The sequence below is a fragment of the Temnothorax longispinosus genome, chromosome 3 (genome assembly GCF_030848805.1).
Source record: "Temnothorax longispinosus isolate EJ_2023e chromosome 3, Tlon_JGU_v1, whole genome shotgun sequence".
Classification (NCBI taxonomy): Eukaryota; Metazoa; Arthropoda; class Insecta; order Hymenoptera; family Formicidae; genus Temnothorax; species Temnothorax longispinosus.
Genome location: NC_092360.1, coordinates 16,900,603 through 16,922,101, shown reverse-complemented (window position 1 = coordinate 16,922,101; position 21,499 = coordinate 16,900,603). Strand labels below are relative to the sequence as shown.

At 39.9% G+C, this 21,499-nt stretch overlaps 3 protein-coding genes and 1 pseudogene across 3 annotated transcripts; all 4 read right to left on the bottom strand.

Annotated features, from left to right (window-relative positions):
* Nucleotides 1-352: 352 nt before the first annotated feature.
* Nucleotides 353-898, bottom strand: LOC139810064 (uncharacterized). The gene has a single exon (XM_071773395.1). It carries the CDS (start codon nt 896-898, stop codon nt 353-355), a length of 546 nt encoding a protein of 181 aa, XP_071629496.1.
* Nucleotides 899-2,510: 1,612 nt separating this feature from the next.
* Nucleotides 2,511-3,368, bottom strand: LOC139810063 (uncharacterized). Its single transcript, XM_071773394.1, has one exon. It carries the CDS (start codon nt 3,366-3,368, stop codon nt 2,511-2,513), a length of 858 nt encoding a protein of 285 aa, XP_071629495.1.
* Nucleotides 3,369-3,629: 261 nt separating this feature from the next.
* LOC139810062 (uncharacterized) lies at nt 3,630-5,462 on the bottom strand. The gene has a single exon (XM_071773393.1). The coding sequence runs from the start codon at nt 5,460-5,462 to the stop codon at nt 3,630-3,632; it is 1,833 nt and encodes a 610-aa protein (XP_071629494.1).
* A 2,832-nt stretch (nt 5,463-8,294) lies between these two features.
* Nucleotides 8,295-9,323, bottom strand: LOC139810690 (putative nuclease HARBI1; annotated as a pseudogene).
* Between the last annotated feature and the right edge of the window lie 12,176 nt (nt 9,324-21,499).

The following is a 21,499-nucleotide window of genomic DNA, read 5'->3' as shown; positions in this document are numbered from 1 at the left end:
GAATATGTGTGTGTATGCCGCACGGCGGCTTGACGAAAAAGTGATGAGAGGTGTGTCCTCTCTGAATACTTGACGATGAGTGTTCTCTCCCCGCGGTCCTGGAACATGTCGCTGCGGGCGAGTAGTTGTTCCCTTTCCGGGGGGTGGATACCGTCGGCGGATGGGCGATGGCAGCACCGACAGGTGAGTCGCATGATTTTTCTGCTCGCGATCCGCCGACGTTTCGCGCGAGAATTACAACTGACTTATGCAACTAAGTATGAACGATATATGACTACATGAACATGAAGTAACTATACTATTTACAAGGCGATACGCCGAACATACCGCCCACCAAAATACGACGTATTTTCTACGCTTGAACAGATTCCTCTGGCGAAGTGTCCATCGGCAGTGGGCACAACTTCACCAGAGGACGGGTAAGCACGCCATCCGCCGTCCGCACCGTAGCGACCCGAGCGACGCCGTCACGGCCCGGGTGCAGCTCCACGATTCGCCCTTGCCTCCACTGCAAGGGAGGGGCTTTTTCGCCCTTTACCAGGACCAGTGTGTCCTTTTTTACCGTAAGTGCCGATTGCAACCACTTCGGTCGCTGTTGGAGGGTGTGCAGGTATTTGTCATGCCACCTCTTCCAGAACTGCTGGTGCATATGTTGCACCATTTGCCACCGATCGAGTCTGTTCATCGGCACCGGGTTCAGGTCAGGGTGTGGAACCGCCACGAGAGGCTCCAGGGTGAGGAAATGCCCCGGGGAGAGCACCCCGAGGTCGCTGGGATTTGAACTGGTGGGACAGAGGGGTCTGGAGTTCAGGATAGCTTCTACTTGGGTTACGAGCGTACTGAACTCCTCCACGGTAAGGATCTGTGTCCCCACTACTCGCTTCAAGTGGGTCTTCATCGATTTGACCCCGGCTTCCCAAAGGCCACCGAAATGCGGCGCCGAGGGGGGGGGGGTTGAAGGCCCACTGGATTTGCTCCCGTTCCGAGGCGGCCTGCATGCAGCCGACGAGCTCTCGCTGAGCTCCAACGAAGTTGGTGCCGCAATCGCTGTATATTCGCGAGCAACGGCCGCGTCTAGCGATGAAGCGCCTCAGGGCTGACAGGAACGATTCTGTAGATAAAGAAAAGGCGAGCTCTAGGTGAACTGCCTTGGTTGCGAAGCAGACAAAAAGGCACACGTAGGCCTTGAACGGGGTTGCTCCGCGGGAACGACGATTGTAGACTGGAAATGGCCCAGCGTAGTCGACTCCGGTGATCGAAAAGGGCTTAGCCTGACGTACTCGATCTAACGGTAGGTCCGCCATGGGCGGTTGCATCGGGCGTGGATTTGCCCTGAAGCACCGATAGCAGCGCGATAGGCATTTAATGGCCTGATGGGCCCCCAGGATCCAGAAGTTTTGTGACAGGATATAATGTAACGCTCGACGTCTTGGATGCAGATGTAGGTGGTGGGTGCGCTCTACTATAAGTTCCGTGAGTCGATGTCGGTTAGGCAGCAATGCCGGGTGTTTAGCCTCGTATGAGATGGCGGAATGGGTGAGCCTGCCGCCCACCCTGAGGACTCCGCGAGCATCCAAGAAGGGGGCGAGTTTTCGCAGAGGTTTGGAGCAACTCTGATTGCGTCTTAAGCTACCGATATCCTCTGCGAAGCAACGAGATTGTACAAATTTGACGAGGTATAACAAGGTCGAGTGAAATTCGATTTGATCCACGACGAGAATGAGCACATTTGATCTGGTAACGAATCGGAGACAATACGCGAACACTCTGACGAGTTTATCTAACGACGAGAAGCGATCGAAAAGCGAATCGACAACAGTAATGGAATCTACCTCATCAGCAGGATTTGTGGAGACAAAGGCGCGAGAATTTTCTTCCTCCTCGGGGAGGTCCTCCGCTTCCAATGTCGTTTCTTGAGTGGGTTCAAATTCGACGAGCCACGCAGGACCGGTCCACCACAGCGGGTGATCGACTAGTTCCTGGGGGAACAAGTCCCTTGAGCAACAATCAGCGGGGTTAGATTTGGTATCGACATGTTTCCAGAAGGAAATGTTTGTGTTAGACTGGATGCGTGCGACACGATTACGCACGAACGTCTTCCAACGGTGCGGAGCCGAGCGTATCCACGCGAGGGTAACCTCAGAATCCGACCAGGCGTATGTGTCGTCGACGGCAATTTTAGGTCGGAGAATTTTCTCGACGTATTCCAACAAATCTGACAGCAAGACAGCCGCGGAAAGTTCGAGTCTCGGTAATGTGATAGCCTTGAGTGGGGCCACCTTCGATTTGGCGATGAGCATACGGATTATCACCCCATTCTCGGTGACGAGTCTAATATATACAACGGCTCCGTAGACCTGCTCGCTCGCGTCACAAAATCCGTGGATTTCTCTCCTGACCACGTTATTTACGACCGCGATAGTACGAGGTATACGAATGGAGGCTAACGCGGAGAGCTCCGACTTGTATCTTTCCCATTTAGAACATATCTCTGAGGGAGGCCTGTCGTTCTACTCTACTTTGAGCATCCAGAGTTGCTGGATCAATCGTTTGGCCATAAATGTAAGCAGGGTCAGGAACCCCAATGGATCAAAGATGCGAGCTAATTCAGAGAGAATGGTGCGTTTGGTGCAATCTCTGTCCAACGGATTGACCTGAAATCCGAAGTCGTCCGTTTGAGGGTACCAACGAAGTCCAAGGACCTTAAGAAACTGATCTTCCGGCGATTCAAAGGCTAGTAACGACTGGCTGCAGAGTTCCGGATCCAGATCAGCTAAGACCGACGGATGGCTACTGGCCCATTTTCTGAGTTCGAAGCCGGCAGTTTTAAGCAAGGCTTGTAGTTGCCGCTGAAGCTCGCGGGCCTTCTCCACTGACTCGACACTTGTCACCACATCGTCGACGTAGACGCTCTCTTCCAAGGCAGCCGCGGCCAATGGGTAACTTGTCTTGCCTTCGGCCGCTAACTTTAACATGCAAGCAATCGCTATGAACGGAGAGCATGTCAATCCAAAAATGACCGTCAACAAAAGGTAGTCCGAGATCGGATCGTTTTCTGAGAAACGCCACACTATTCGTTGATAGTCACACTGACCGAGTTCGACCAATATCTGAAGAAACATCTGTCTGACATCCGCGGTGAGCGCCACGAGACCGAGCCGGAACATCAATAATATCACAACTATGTCTGATTGTAATTTGGGACCGGATCGCAACATTTGATTCAGCGAGACGCCGTTCAGATCCTTAGCCGATCCATCAAATACGACGCGCAATTTCGTAGTCGTGCTATCCGACTTGAATACCCCATGATGGGGTAGGTAAAAGACAGGTCCGTCCACTGGGAACGGCTGCTTGATCAATTTCATATAGCCATTATCTAAGTAATCCTGCATGAATTTGCTGTAATTTATTTTGAATTCTTTATCCGCTTTGAAGCGACGCTCAAGTGCGCGAAATCTGTTCACGGCTACTTGACGCGTGCCAACGAAACAAGGTTTATCCTTTATGAAAGGATACGATACTACAAATCGACCAGATACATCGCGACGCGTGGTCTGCGCAAATAATTCCTCGCAACGTCTATCTTCCTGTGAATACGGCGGAGTCGTGGGAATCTTGTCTAACTGCTAAAATCGACTGAGAGACGCGTCTAATGAATCGAGAGTCAGGAACGAGTGTGTAGACCGAGACGCCTGCGTCGACACCGAACCGACTAGAACCCAACCGAAAATGGAATTAAAGGCGCCTGGTTCGCCCTTCTTCCCTACACGACGACCGTCTCGAAGCAATGACGTAAAGATCTCTGCGCCGATTAAGATATCGATGTGACCCGGTCGGTGATACTGCGGATCCGCGAGCTTCAATCCCTCTATGTGTTTCCACGCTCTTTGTTCGACTTTACTACTAGGTAATTGGGCGGAGATGCGTGGGAGAATCGTAGCCTTTATCGGAACGCAAGTATTGCCATTACCCTGTACTTGAATCACGAGTGAGGTGCTGCCTCGAGTAGCCGCCGCTTTAGTATCATTAACCGCTAGAACTACCGTGCGACCTTTGGTTCGTCCGAAACCACCCCTTTGCATGCAATTTTCCGAGATAAAGTTCAATTGACTAGCACTATCTAAAAGCATGCGAACAGGGAATGGATTCCCGTGGACGTCGAGAGCTTCGGCCTGCATCGTTGACAGTAATACGGTCGAACTCGATTTCGCGACGCTGGTCATGGTGACGAGGGGCTCGTTATTTTGTGGCGATGAACTCTCGTCGACGGCCGATTCAGAGGGGGCTCCGGTATCCGCCGGGGTGCCCGCTGGACCCGAATTCCGTCCGAAGTGCAATAGGGTGTGATGCCTAGCCTGGCACGACCGGCACGTCCCCGTCGATGTGCAGTTGTTAGTGCCATGACCCGCGCGAAGGCAATTGAGACACAAATTCGCGGTTTTGGCCGTTGAATGCCTTTCTCGAGGGGATAATTTCAAGAATCGAGGGCACTTAAACACGAGATGTTGTTCCTTGCACACCGGACACTCGGCGGTTCGAGTTGCAAGCGACGAAGCCGACGCGGATGATTGTGATTTGAACGGCATGGTCGACGGACCCGAGATGGCCTCAAGGACTTTACAGTGCTCGGAAAGGAACTTGATGAGTTGAGCGTATCGCGGTATCTCTTCGGCCCGATGGACAGATTCGAACTTTTCCCTCAATGATCGGGGAAGCTTCTCGAGCAGGAAATTGAGCAAAAGGAAATCCCACGAATCGGTAGGGAATTTCATCAGGTTTAGCGCGCGAGTGTTTTCGGTGAACGTATCTAACAATTTATGGAGGGCATCGGCCGATTCTATTTTTAACGGTTTGGCTTCGCGTATCGACTTTAGGTGGTGGTCCGCTAGCTTCCTTCTGTTCCGATATCTGTCGAGCAGCGCGTCGTATGCAATCATGTAATACTCCGCGGCGAGGGGCAAATTCTTGATTACATTGAGCGCCTCCCCCTTTAGCGAGGCCAGCAGATATTGATACTTCTCTATTGACGAGATCTGTCGGTTGTCGTGAATCGAGGTGTTGAGTAAGGCGATAAAAGACGGCCACAGCGTGAGATCGCCCGAAAATTGCGGAAGCGTAATTTTGGGTAACTTGATCGCCGACGCGTGGCTCGCGGGATGAGCCTGTGCGGTTCCGGGCGCCGTGCCCGTGAGCGCGTGATACCGTCCCTTCACGGCGTAATGCATTTTGTCGAAGTCTGCCCGAATCGCGTCTTCGGCGTCGAACTCAGTAGTCTCTTGTATAACCTTGAGATGCGCGTTCTCAAAGTCCTCGGCGATTCTCGCCACGCTCGGATAGCGGGCAAGAAAACTTTCTAGGATCGTCGGTTCAGACGAGGCCTTCCGGGCAAGATCATAAATCTCCCGCGTCCGCCAGACGCATAACTCGCGACAAGAGGGAGCTGACTTTGATTTCGACATGTTGGTTGATATGTAAAACGATCAACAGCAACGGCGAACGACCCCAAGGACACGTAATGTATTGTCGCCCCGTGAAAATACCGGCGAACAATAGGCTTCGAGTTTATATGCTAAGGGACGAAAGAGAGAACGAAAGCAAACAACCGTTCCGTTCGTCAAGGTGATGAGGAATAACAGATAGCTCGGTTCGGATTCCTACGCGAAGGCTCAATGGAATATTCACGAGAGAATGTTCTTCAATTACGATATAATAGCGCAATCAAAATGACAATTTTGTTAATCGCAAGAGCGAATGGCGAACGCAAGAAAAGGGGATCAAATGCAGTGTAGAGCTAGCAAGGAAGAGGGTTGCAAGGGATGTACAAAATAAGAAAATAGTTGTATCAACGATCAAAATTATGAATTAGATTGGCACAGGTGCCCGGTTACGACGAGAAATGCACTCAAGTATTTGTTCAGATTAAGTTTTCAGCAATACATGTTGTGCGCGGAGCTACGACACGAGCAGCGTATACGACATGAGCTGTATACACATGACACGAGCAATAATCCACGACATGAGCATCCATTACGACAACTTCTTTTGCAATTGTGATTATAATTGTAATTATAATCTTTAATAAGATTACCTTGAGTGCTACAATATATTCTATACCGGGAACCAGTGCCGACGAACAGTATATATTCGATCGGTGGCAATTATGTTTGCGAGAATTCCAACGATCGGAATAATATTCAGTATGTATTTTCAATATATGTTTCGAGTCTGGCCGAAACACACCCAGCAACAACGAAAATAATGTAGCGCGTTATTATGGAACGCGAGCTTATGTAGAAAAAATGTGTATATACGCTGCCGGCCCGTGACCGAGCGTCAAGGCCGTCGACGGCGCGGCGAAAACGTATGGTCTGCCGAGAATATTCGAGATCTGAATATTTCGGTTTCTATGTTAACAATGACGGGCTTTAACTAATTACCGCGTCAATTGCGCAATTTACGATTAGTACAGATAACGGCGATGGAACGTGTTACAACGAGCGAGAGAATTGCGAGCGAGAGATATCGCGCGAGATCGTGGATTCACGCGAGTATTCTCGTCGCGAATTAATTAGATTATTAACACGCCACGCGTTATTGCAATTCGCGTTAATGCGAATAACAGCGACGAAACGTGTTACGACGAGCGAGAAGTTCACGCGAGTATTCTCGCTGCGAATTAAGAATTGCGAACGAGAGATATCGCGCGAGACTAAAGATTATTAACACGCCGCGCGTTATTGCGTCTCGCGACTATAAGAACAAACAATTAAACGTATTCACGACAAAGGCAGATAACAACAATAGCATGGTTGCGACAGCGAGAAGTTCACGCGAGTATTCTCGTCGCGAATTAAGAGTTGCGAACGAAAGATATCGCGAGAGACTACCACGCGCCACGTGTTATCGCAATGCGCGATTACAAGAATGTGCGAAAATTAACAAGTTAATGAATAATGCGACGTGAGCGAAAGGTCGGCGGTAATTTTCTAACGCGAAATCCGGCTCGAAGGACCAATGAACGGGGATAGTTTCGCCCCGGAGGCAAGATTTGCGATATTGTTACTCGAAGGACCAGAGGGGGGTTGTCGATTTCCCCTCACGACTATCAAATGTTTAACGCGAAGGCAGAAGCGCATGCAACGAAATATTAAAGCGAAGCGACTCACCGTGTCGGCCGTCGTCCCCGTGATTCCGCCAGGCCTTGTCCTGTCCTCTGAACTTGGCCGCTCCGTGGGTCTCGTTCGGCATGCGATGGCAAAACTCGTGCAAGCAAGCAAGCGGTGGAGAGCAAGCGATAGAGCAGGCGGGAAAAGGCAGTAGGAGACGTGCGCACTCCCGGTTGAGCGAGGCGGCAAAGGCGATTCCGTGATTCGTTCTGCCCGGCGAACGTGTGCCGTAAGACGGCTCCCAGAATATGTGTGTGTGTGTGCCGCACGGCGGCTTGACAAAAAAGTGATGAGAGGTGTGTCCTCTCTGAATACTTGACGATGAGTGTTCTCTCCCCGCGGTCCTGGAACATGTCGCTGCGGGCGAGTAGTTGTTCCCTTTCCGGGGGGGTGGATACCGTCGGCGGATGGGCGATGGCAGCACCGACAGGTGAGTCGCATGATTTGGCTGCTCGCGATCCGCCGACGTTTCGCGCGAGAATTACAATTGACTTATGCAACTAAGTATGAACGATATATGACTACATGAACATGAAGTAACTATACTATTTACAAAGCGATACGCCGAACACATTTAATGAAATTTATTCTACGCGACAAGTATTTCATTTAATAATTAAAGCAATATTTAAAAACAATACTTTTTATTACAAATACATTTATATAATATATATATATATATATCTATATGTATAACCGTTTTTTTAAACAATTTTGTTTTTACAATAGTACTTATAAAATAATTTGTATGTGTTATAATTATCTAAATCAAAATGATATAATTATTGCAATTATTTACTTTTGATCAACGTCAAATAAAAAAATTGGAATAAATTCGTTAAGGGTACATTTCGTTAAATAATAATGTTCGACGATCTGCAAAGTTTCCCCTTATAGCATTTCGTCTCTTTCGTTATTATAATTTTCTAAAGCATGAAGTTCTTGTGCAACGCGATCATCATAAAAGTCTTCGCCATTATCTCCATTATCTAAACATATATTATGAAGTACACAACAACTCACTATAATCCGAGTCACGAAATAGACATCACGTAACGGTAGTTTGTGTAATTGTCGAAATCGACCCTTTTAAGATACCAAAAACTCTTTCAACTACTACTCGAGTTACGGAAATTTTATTATTAAATGCATGTTGTTCCCTTGTAAGATTACCATTATCTCTAAAAGGACAAACAATCCATTTTCTCGCTACTCCATTATAACCTTTATCTCCTAATAAAAAAGTACTGTTTGGAAAAATATTTTCTCTTTCTTGCTCAGCAATGTGAAAAAGTTGTGATCTTCTTAACATTCAAACATCGTGAAAAGATCCCGGATCACCACAATATACATTGGTAAATCTAGTGTTACAATCAGTAACAGCCTGTAAAAGAATTGAATAACATTGTTTCCTGTTAAAGTATTCTCTACTATTTTCTTCGGGTTTATTTATATAAAAATGTGAGCCATCTATTGCTCCAATGCAGTTACGAATTCCAGCTGCTTCTTCAAATCCACGAGATATACGAATTAAATCATTTTCTTGCGGCCATTTAATAACATCAGGAACCAGAGTTATTAGCCAATTGATTACTCAACGTATAATACAAAATATAGATGATAATGACATATCAAAAAGATTAGACAGTGTTCGGTGAGGTTCTTTGTTACTTAAAAACCAGAGAGTCATCAGTAAACATAATTCCGCAGGTTTCTTTTCTTTTCCAAATGCATGTCTTGGTATAAATCCGCTAGCTTCTAAAAATTCTGAAAATATCCAATAAGTATTAAAATGGTTGTACATTACCAAAATATATTACAAAACTATTTTAATATTATAAATAGATAATACTTACCTAGTAACATATAAACACATCGGCGATTTAATCTGAAATCCTCTCTAAATTCTTGATTACTTTTTGCATGCACTACATGAAGAAAATTCTCTACATGCTATCGTCTACGACCGTTTAATAATAGTTGAAGAAGAGGAAATAGCAAATCTTCAAGCCTTTCATTTTCCAAAAATAGGTTTTGGTCTTCATCTGTAGAAGTACTGCTACTACTTGTATTAGTACTGTTATTATCACTACTGCTGCCACTATCAGTGTTTTCGAATAATAAATCCATTGCGTTAAACAAATCTTCCTCCATCTCTTAAAAGATTCTTCACTTTTACATATATCTAAATTACAAATATAACCTGTTTATTTAACGACAACAAATTTCTCCAAATTGTAAATATACTTATACATATGTAAATTAATATTTTTATAAAATACGTACGACTATATTATATGTATATACTTAAAATTGTTAAAATATAATTATATATAACTAAAAGTAAACACAAACATACTTTGATAATAGGTCTGTTCTTTGCAGTTGAACTGGCTGCACTAGTTCAGAGTTTATCTTTTTTACACCACATTGGAAGGAAAAGGATGAACTCGGAACTAGTGCAGCTAGTTCAGCTGTAAAGAACAGACCAATAATATTTCATCAACTTCTGCGCCTTTCCATTTAGCGCATTGGAGTTATCAACTTGAGCTAACTTGAGTCGACACAAGTGTCGACACAAGTCATGTAAATGGAAAGCACCCATGGAGTCGTACCGTCAACACTCAGCGGTACGAACGACCAAATACGAAAGCAGCGAGCGCGAAAGGCTTCGCGGCTAAACGAGTGACTCTGCGCATGCGAGAGCCCGAGGTGGGAGAACTGCGACCGTTCCTCCCGGACAGTCCTTTGCGGTATTGCGAGGCGTCAACACGTCTGACGGTTGCGCGATATAACTCGATTACTTGGGGTTTATCCCGTAATCGCCTGCGATAAGTGCGAGTAATTACCACCATATTAGGGACAGTCCGTCGCGAGCTTTCGAGACGTTAACACGTGCGATACGGTTACGTCGTAATAATCGATACAGGCAGCCTTATCCCGTTATCCGCTAACGTCAGTAGCGTGAGATTAATAATTGTGATTCCGACATTAAGGAGACACGGGAAATATATCCCATCTTATCCGGTTTATCCGAGATTAACACTCAGCGGTGACGACGACCCACGCGATCGTGCAAACGCGCCGCGAATCCAGAGATTGTTGTACAACAGTGAAATAAATTGTTATTTGTTTATAAAAAACAAACTTTAAGATCATTCGCAACGAGTGAGTCCCGATTGCGCACATTACAAATCGGACACGACAATATTTCCCGATTGGACACGGTGCCGTTCGGACACGGTGCCGATTGGACACAGTTACTATCGGACACGATGTCGATCGGACACGGTGCCGTTCAGACACGGTGCCGATCGGACACGGTGCCGTTCGGACACAATCCCGATCGGACACAGTTACTATCGGACACATTTAGTTGCATTAAGACACGGTGCCGATTGCACACAGTGGCGATTGCACACGGTGCCGATCGGACACGGTGCCGATCGGACACGGTGCCGTTCGGACACGGTGCCGATCGGACACGGTATCGATCGGACACGGTGCCGTTTGGACACGGTCACGTTTGGAAATAAAATACGAAAGTTTATGTATATGTTCGAGATTGTTAAAACAATAATAAACTAAAAAACTATAGCATTACGCGAGGTTAAAAAATCTGTCATCGTATTATGTATTTATATCAAGAGTATGCGCGGAGCGAGACCGACCGTGACTCTTTACGAGTTGCGAGTACTCGAGATGTTGAGATAAATTATTTACGGATAACACATTAAGCGGTAGTCAGAGCTACAAATCTATATAAAGATACGTATTATACTGTAATATCGTGTACGTACTTCAAGTATGAAGTCGATTGACATATTTCCTAACTTCAAGCCGTCCTCTCATTAGAGTGCTTTATTATTGCTTTTACAGTCTCGAACAGTATATAAAATGTCGAAATATTTTTCTCTTTTAGTCAAAGTGGCGTTAAATGAGTATACTTTTGTCAAATAAAAGATAAGTTGTTTATCTTAATAATTTAAAGTTAATTCTTCTTCATACATAATAAAATACACTAGTGTTACTTATTAATAATCTGAGATTGCAGTTTATTGATTTACAGCAATGTTTTAGCAATTATTTAATAGAGATTTAGCTCCCTTTTCTTTCAATGGCGCAACAGAAAATTATTTTACTGTCAGAAATGACGTATCTCTGTATCTACGCAATGCACAGGCATACTGTAAAGGCATGCATTTACAGTGTGGACTCCAATTTCAAATGTGAACATTATTTGCTGTTTGCTAACCTTTATTGTAGTATGTTTAGCAACTGGTAATGGTACATATTATTGTTGACAACATTTGTACTAAAATTACTTGTGTACGAAATTCTAATTTCTAATGTTTTTAATTTAGATTATTAAGTATCAATTTCCTTCAACTTTGTAGGAGCTGGGGATGAGATATTCTGTGCATCTATAGTAATTACATAGGCCTGGAATATCCTCAAATATCGAAGAAAAAATCCATTTACAAACCATGAGATTCCGTTAAGCGAGAGTTGATTATTATTGTCTCCGTTTTCAGAATCTTGTGAAATGTTATGGAATTATCTACTGTGATTAACTTAGTTGCTGTGTTTATCATGGAAGGATCAATGTGCTTCTAGTTTTTACATATGTTTGCAGAATGTATAAAACATTTATATTTTTAGGCAGGTAATAACTGTGTATACTTTATTAATAATCTTTAACGAATTATCCACAGAATGCAGCGTAGTATATTTATCTATATCGTGGTATTTAAATAATGTATGTGTCGTGCATGTTATGAGCATATTTTCACAAATACATAAATTGGTAAGTAAAATTTGATAAAATTAAGCTTATAGTTATAGTTGTAATATATATATTATATATAATATTGCTTTCCGATAGCGACATGTTAAAACATACATTTTACTTCGACTCGTATATATACACTATCTTACGATCAAACATAAATGCCATTCTACAAACTTCTTTCAAGATAAAGGATTGCTTTCCCAAAACATCCAAAGGCTACAAGGATGTATGATACATGACTGTTGATACTTCTATATATAACGTTCCACAGGATTCTAGTAAAGGATATAATCATAAACTCCCGCCTAACAGACTCTCGTACATTGTAAGTGAATTTTCTTTTGATACCTAAAAACATTTGATAGCTTACCCTACTAATTACTACGGACGCATAGGATATGTTTTCAGCTTCTTCAAGTATAAAATAGATATTTAACAATATTAATTCAAAGCATTGCGTTAGAATATCTTATTAAAATCCAGTAAATAGCAAATAATCTTGAAATTAAAAATCAGTGTTTTAATCACATCTCTCTGAAAGCACCGATGCATAATGTTATATTAATAAATTTAGATGCACTAAATAACACTTACTTAAATTGTGTTGTATCTAATTACATATAAAGTGTGAATTTAAAGGGCCAAAAAATCCATAGTTTGCTTTATTATACATATAAATGCATTCGTAAATATGGTATTGCAGATAGAAATTGTATATTATTAAGCTTTTTAAGTAAAATATTTGTGACGCATGTAATGCAGTATATAATATTTATATGTATTAAAATACTATTTTCTGACACATATATGAACTTAATAGCAACATAAACATTTAATCAATCTTTTATTATACACATTAACAGTACAGAATTATTGCTTCTTGAATAAACACGAAAATTTTTAATAGAGCGACGATGATATTGTCATACATCATTGTCATACATGATTTTAATAGTGGAGACAATAATGTTGAACTTTATGGAATAGTATCATCAACATCCATTAGTAAAATTAATGTGTTTATTGAAGACACGATGATTCTGTATTGTCAACATGCATGATAGATTGATTAAATGCTTATATTGCTCTTCAGTCAATGTATGTACTAGAAAATAGTATTTTAGCATTAATACTCAAAATCCTGAATACTGTGTTACCTGCATGGCACAAATAATTTATTTAAAGAGTAATAATATATAATTCCTATCTGCTTACGAACTTTTGACCTTTTAAATTCCGTTAATAAATAATTACATACATTAGTATTTTGAATATGTGTTATTTGCTGCATCCAAATACGTCTTATTAATAGAAGGTTATGCATCAGTTATAAAAGAGATGCACTTACAGTGTAAGATGTTGTGTTTTTAATCTCAAGATTATTTGCTGTATATATATATATAGAATGCACGAGAATTTTTTACACGACAATTCATCATCACGTATCCTCTATTAGAATCCTGTGGAACGTTATGGGAGCATCAACATACATCCATGTAGCGTTTGAAAGTTTTAAAAAATCGGTCCTTTATCCTGAAAGAACATTTGCAGAATAGCATTTAATATTTGTGGAATGTTATGGGAATATTAACATATATCCGTGTAGCCTATGGAGGTTTTAGAAAACTAGTCCTTCATCCTGAAGGAATATTTGTAGACTGGCTTTTATGTTATATTACTATAGATAATATATACGAATCAAAGTAAAATACATATTTTAACATGTGGCAATTGGAAAGCAATATTATGTATAATATATGTGTTACAAAACTATGACTAGAAGCTTAATTTAATCAAATTTTACTTACCAATTTAGATATTTGTGAGAATACGCTGGTAACAGACATGACACATACATTATTTAAATACCGCAATACAGATAATACATTATATACTGCATTCTGTGGATAAATCATTAAGATCATATTAAAGATTATTTTAAAGTGTACAGACACATATACAGATATTACCTGACTAAGAATATAAATGATATGTATTCTGCAACATGTGTTGACACTAGAAGTGCATTGATCCTTCGATAAATACAGCAACTAAATTAGTGACAGTGGATGATTCCATAACATTTCACAAGATTCTGAAAGCGGAGACAATAATAATGAACTCTCGCTTAACAGAATCTCATGGTTTGTAAATGGATTTTTGTTTAATATCTAAAGACATCCGAGACCTGCTGTGTAATTACTATAGATGCACAGGACATCTCTCTCATCCCCAGCTCCTATATAAAAGTTGCAAAAAATTGATACTTAATAATCTAAATTAAAAACATTACAAATTTTGTATACAAGTAATTGTGTAGTAAAAATGTTGTCAACAATAGTACGTACCATTACCAGCAACTAAACATATCTCATTAAAGGTTAGCAAACAGAAAATAATGTTCAAATTTGAAATTAGAATCCATATTGTAAATGCATGCTTTTCTGATACTTCTGTGTATTGCGTAGATACAGAGATACGTCATTTCTCACAGTAAAATAATTATCTGTTGTGCCACTGAAAGAAAAGGAAGCTAATTAACTATTAAATTGTTGCTAAGCCATTGCTATAAGTCAGTAAACTGCAATCTCAGATTATTAATAAATATTTAAATGCAATAAGCAACTGTAATGTAACTTATTACGTATAAAGAGGAAGAATGTACTTCTGTAATTACTAAGATAAGCAACTGACCTCATATCTGGACGAAAGTACGCTCATTCAACACAACTTTGTGTGAAAGACAAAGAACATTAAAACATTTTGTGTTTGGAGACAAAAGTAATGTTAAAGCACTGAAATCTGACAGCGTGAGGTTCGAAAATATGTCATATCAATCCATAGATGTAGTATATATGGGGTCTGTTTTTTATTGCTAAGCTGGCTGCACTAGTTCAGAATTAGGCCTGTTCTTTTCTGCACGGTTCATCTTTCTCTCTTTTTCTTTTCACGTTGGAGAGAAAAAGAGAAAAGATAAACCGTGCAAGAAGTTCAGCTGAAAAGAACAGGCCTTTATCTTTTTCCTTCCAATATGAAGTAAAGAAGATAAACTCTGAACTAGGCCCGGTTTCACCAACATGATTTAATCTAATTGGTCGATTAAACTCACTCTTCGTCTCTTTCTAGAGGGACAGTTAGAAAAAGACGAAGAGTGAGTTTAATCGATTAGATTAAATCACGTTGGTGAAACTGAGCCCTAGTGTAGCTAATTCAGCATAGAAAACAGACTTTTTAAGGTGAAATTTCATGAGCAGTGAAAAGCAGCAGCAGATCGTACTGATTGGCTGCAAAATAGAGAAGTTCTCGAGTTTCTAGAACTTCTCTATTTTGTAGCCAATCAGTACAATCTGCTGCTGCTTTTCACTGCTCATGAAATTTTACCTTTAAGCCGTGATCAGGGGACCTATTACGTATCTTTTCACGAGGTGAAAATGCGAAAAGTGAGAGAGTTCACTAGAGTATCTACGATTTTATTGGTCGATATCTAGTAAATCTGTTCACTTTTCGCATTTTTACCTCGTAAAAAAATACGTAATAGGCCCCCAGACCCAGACTACGGATTGGGATTGAGATTGGATTGAAATTTGACCAATTAGAGCAAAGTTCACTAAACTTAAAGTTAGTTTTCTTTATTCTGATTAAATTTCAATTCAATCTTAATCCCAATGCGTAGTCTGATCACGACTTCAGGGTCATCCAGGAGCGCATCCGCTCACTGAGCCGCTAAGTAGCAAGTAATGCTAGGTCTACAATGCGAGTCGTAAAGTTGTGAGTCGTAAGATTTGACCAATCACAATCGAATTTGAGTAGAATAATCGATTGTGATTGGTCAAATCTTACGACTCACGACTTTGCGACTCGCATTGTAGACCTAGCATAAGTTTGATTGGTTGGATCCAAAGGTAAGAACCAATCATATTTAATTGCTACTTAGCGACTGTCCGACACGCCCCGCTCCTTAGAGCCAATCCTTATTCCGAAGTTACGGATCCAATTTGCCGACTTCCCTTACCTACATTAGTCTATCGACTAGAGGCTCTTTACCTTGAAGATCTGCTGCGGATATGGGTACGAACCGGCGCGACACCTCCACGTGGCCCTCTTCTGGATTTTCAAGGTCCGAGGGAAAGATCCAGACACCGAGATACATAGGGTGCTTTTTATTTAGCGACTTGAGTCGACACGAGAGTCATTCTGTCTTTTTTCAACATCTAGTGAACAACAAAGATAGAGTGACGCTTGTGTCGTTAACTGGAAAGCACCCATAAAAGACTTGCGTTACTCTAAGGCTGAGTTTCCACTGAGCGCGTCACGCGTCGCGTCATCTGTCGTTAACCAATCAAAACATCCTATTTTGATACCGTCACAAGTAATGTAATAAAATGGGATGTTTTGATTGGTTAACTTAGATGACGCGACGCGTGACGCGTCGTCCGAGTTAAACCAATCAAAACATCCCATTTTGTTACATTACTTGTGACGGTATCAAAATGGGATGTTTTGATTGGTTAACTTGTGATGACGCGACGCGTGACGCGCTCAGTGGAAACTCAGCCTAAAGCTTTGTATCAACGATACTAGAAATCGCTCCGAGATCTCGGACAGAGAAAGAATTGATCAATCACATTTAAACAATTCGGCAATTGATCAATGCTTCGGTTACTTCTTTCTCCGTTCAAGATCTCGGAGCGATTTCTAGCATCGTGGCACAAGGCTTTAAAGGCTTCTACACACAAATTGCCATAACCATAAACATAAAATGTAAACGCAAGCTGAAGAACCAATCAAAATATTGTTTTAGCTTTATGTATTCTACAAGACGATAAAAATGATGATACAAATGGCCGTAAGCAGAAGTAAGATTTCAACCGGTTGTAATCCTATACTTACTTCTATATATACTAATTGGTTCTTCAACTTATGTTTACGTTTTACGTTTATGGCTATGGCTATTCATGTGCGAAAGCCCTTAGGTCTAGGTGCATAAACATATGCATAAAGAAACGGATTGGTCTATTTCCTTATGCACATGCATATGGACCAATCAATTCTCTTATGCTTATGTTTATGCGCTATGCAAGTTTGTCTGGATTGACCTTTAAGGCACAAAATTGCATAGGCTGCATAAGCATAGCATAATACCACAGTATATACAGTAGCGCAACTCTCGGTCGGCACCTTTGATGTTAGTGTTGGCCAAAATGGAGTGCGCATGCGCGAAATAAAGCAGTATTCTGTCTCACTTCTCTCTTCGTCATCTCTTTCTTTCGTACTCGTTAGCCCATATTGAGGTTAGTTTAACGCAGTTGGCGCGAGATACAACTATGTCTGTTCCCAGCAAACACAGAATACACCTTTGATAGCAAATTGTCGCCAAGATGGCATCAAATTCCGGGAATTTGATGCCATCTTGGCGACAATTTGCTATCAAAGGTGTATTCTGTGTTTGCTGGGTTAGTTTCAATAAAAATTATGCAGAATTATTGTTAACGATGTACAATGTTAACAATGCGCGCGTAAAAAATGAAAGAAATTAAAATATTAAAAAATATTACATAAATAATAGATGAATTGTTAATGATGCAAAATAATGAAATATAAATACTAATTAATATATGAAATATTATACTAATAATAATAGTATGTTATATATAAATATATATTATATAAAATAAGTCAGGAATAAATGTAAAATAAGTATATAACACACATATAATATATATAGATTAATTTTCTCACATAAAAGTATACACACATAGTATACACACAAAGAAATTATGTAAACATTTTAAATTAATATAACACCTTTTTAGATTAAATGTATACATTTATTTATTTTTATAAAATATGTTACATTTTACAATATATTATATATTAAATATATTATACATTTTGTAGTAATAAACACAATTTTTTAATGATACAATAATATGTGGTCAATATATATTAATAAAATTTTTACATTTTATAAATACTTAAATAAATTTTTACAAATAATGAATACATATTATTGAAAACTTTACTGATAATGCTAAGCTATTGCACAAAAGAAATTGCATGGCTTATTAATATTAAAAACTAAATATATAATTCGCGCATTGTAATACTAATAATAATACACAAACTTCTTCAGCTTCTTTTCACCAACCTCTCTCATCTATTCGTATCTCAGCTACTCGATCCACCTCGATACAAATCGAAATAAATACATAAAATTTATACAGGTTAACTTTCCTTCCTATACTTCCAATACACAAATCACTTCACAATCACTTCACAAATCTCTTCACAATCACACACTTTACAATCACACACTTCACACAATTTTTTTTCCGACTTTTATCAAGTCAATCTATAGCTGTCTATAGCACTTTAACGCCTTAGCATTTAAATGCGCCTCTAAATCCGTTAGAAAAGGAAAGAGAGTAAGAAGAAAAGAGACAGAGGTAGTGCTTTATTTCGCGCATGCGCAATCCGTTTTGGCCAACACGAAATCAGAGGAGTTGCGCTACTGTATATACTGTGATAATACCGCTGGACCAATGAGCATCTTATGTAAATTAATATGGCGACTTTATGCTGGATGCTCATTGGTTTAGCGGCTTTATGATACGCTTATGCAAAGCTATGCATTTTGTGTGCGATGGCCTATAGCCCTTTCTCTGTGCCCGGACCCTGACGGCTATTGTAGACGAACCATAAAACCAAGGAGCGCGTTCAGCAGAACAAGCCGCTCAATAGCAATCGAACGTGATTGGCTTTTGCTTTACTCAACAAATCAGCGTAGCGTGTTGATAAGGGCCGGTCTACAATGGGTGTCGTAAGTCGTCAGTCGTAAGAATTGACCAATCACAGTCTATTATTCTCCTTGCGGTCATGCGGTTGAAGAATAATGAACTGTGATTGGTCATTTCTTACGACTCATTACATTTGAATTGCACACCCAAATTAATTTTCATACAAATGTTATTAAAAGTATATAACACATATATATATATATATATATACAGGGTGAATCTTAATGGATGCACCAACTTTTTACCATAGGAGATGAGTTACCGACCGCAACTGTAATCAACCGAACGATCCATAGGTGACACCAGCTTGAATCGACCGCTTCGATCGACGAGTCCGAGATGATGTACAGGCAAGTTAAAAACTGTGAATCAAATAACGTATATCGTATGTACATACTTTTCTAATATATCCAACTGTCTTACGCATTTTTTTTTTTACATATAATTTTATTTAATAACACGATTTCTTATTATTCTCCATCTATGCGCAACGTATTTACCGCATGTACTACGTTTACGCGAGCGTTACTTTGGTAGTAACTTACGATAATTCACTCGTTTACGCAGAGTAAATTATCGTAAGTTACTACAAAATTTCCTTTACGCGAAGAAATTATCGAAAGTTACTACAGAAGTAACGCTCGCGTAAACATAGTAATAGAAAGAAATATCTTTTGTATCTGTTTCTACGTTTACGCGAGCGATTACTTCTGTAGTAACTTACGATAATTCACTCGTTTACGCAAAGTAAATTATCATAAGTTACCACAAAATTCTGTTTACGCGTAAGAATTATCGTAAGTTACTACAGAAGTAACGCTCGCGTAAACGTAGTAAGAGTATCTTTTTTATACGATTTTTTTTTAGATATTTATATTTTAATACATTTTATTTGGTGGCGGTTTCTTTTCACGCTTACGCGGAACATTTTAGCGCGTAAAAAAAGAGTTGGATATAAGCGAAAAAAAAATAAAAATATTCTACCATTCTTATACAAAATTGAGCAATTCTACTTTTCTATAAAAAATATTCTACTGTATACTTTATGGATATAAAAGTAATAATATGAAAAATTAGAAATAATAACAGTGGACTTCCGCACCACCCTTGAGGTACCACCAATAGCGCTTTAGGTTTTTTCGCCTGGACCCGTATTGTACCACATTTTTAGATCTTTTTCAGTATAAAGGTTTAAACAGATGTACTAAGTCATACTGCGTGTAAAAACGCATAGATGAAAAATTATATCAACGTGTGACCGTGCGCAACACATTACCAATTTATCATGTTTTTACCTCAGTATGCGTGCTCGAAATGGTTTCCCTCCAGCCTCTCACAAAATGTAGCATTTTTTAAAATTACACGATGCACCCGGCGCAAGACCCGTGGACTTATTGCACGGCAAGCTCGTACAATTCGATCCTTCACATCTTGAGCACTAGCAAGTCGCGTTGTGCAAACTTAATTACTGCACTAGGAGCCGAAAAACAGTAATAATTCCTGTATTTTTGCTCACTCTCAACTTTTAATCTTTCTTACATTAACCATTACGCGCTACTAACAGTAAACATTCTTTCAGTAACCAGTACGGATCTCACAGTAACCATTACGATAAAAATCAGTAATGATTCCGGTGCAATAATTAAAAAAAAAGATTCTTTTTATATTTTCAAATAGGTCTTATTTTTTTGAATATTTTTATAGTTTAATTTGTATTCGTGGTTCCGCATATTCTATTTTATTAATTAAAATTACGCACTGTTTTACAATTTTTGAAAATACATTGACGGGAGACGGGATTCAAACCTAAGATTCCGGAATGACAGTTTAATACGCTAACGCTGAGCTAACAATCTATTCTACAATAACTGTTATGAATCTCTCTGAACTGCTCTGAACTCGCGCGATAAAACGAATATAAAGAGCCAACAGTATTTAATGGTTACAGAATCGCACATGATTGAATAACGGAACTTCTCAACAATTATTTCTTTTCTATTATTTCTTTCAGACAGTATCGCTTACGATCTTAATCTTTAGATATTACTGTGTTTTTCAGTAGACATTACTTTTTTTTTTTAAGTGAGGATCTATATATTGAGAATAAGAATTGAGAATGAACGAAAATTCAGAGACTATTACTGTTTTCCGGCTTTCAGTGTGCTTAAGATAATCCCACAAGAATAAAAATAAACTGATATCAAAGTTTTACATATAATTTTCTGGTTGATTCCTTGATTCCTACCGCGTGATGGCTTGTGCGTTAATTATTAGGTCGTCGATATTATAATCATTTCTTCTATTTGCGCCATTTTTATGCGCGGTGTTCGTGTTGTACGAAAAAAGCTATGGAAATAATGATAAAAGAACAAAATATTTAAAATCATTTTACCATAAAATCTTAGAAATAAATATGTATTTAAACATTTCAGAGAAATTGACCATTTTTTCACAGCTACAACTAGTCTGTAGCCTTTTCAAAAATATGTGGCTTGGTTACTTCTGCTCTGGGTATTTTAAAACATAAACTTTCAGTCGAAAATAGAAGATAGTTTTCTGTCAGAATTCTGTCGATCTTCAATTATTTCTTTCACTGTTTCTGCGTTGTTTCTACAGCTTTATCCTAGCAAATTGTTCATTCCGTGTCTTGCTTCGATCCCGTGTGTTTCGTAAACGTGATAGAACGTGCGGTCAACATGGCTCACAATTTTACGAATAATGAGACGTGCGACATGGTTTTT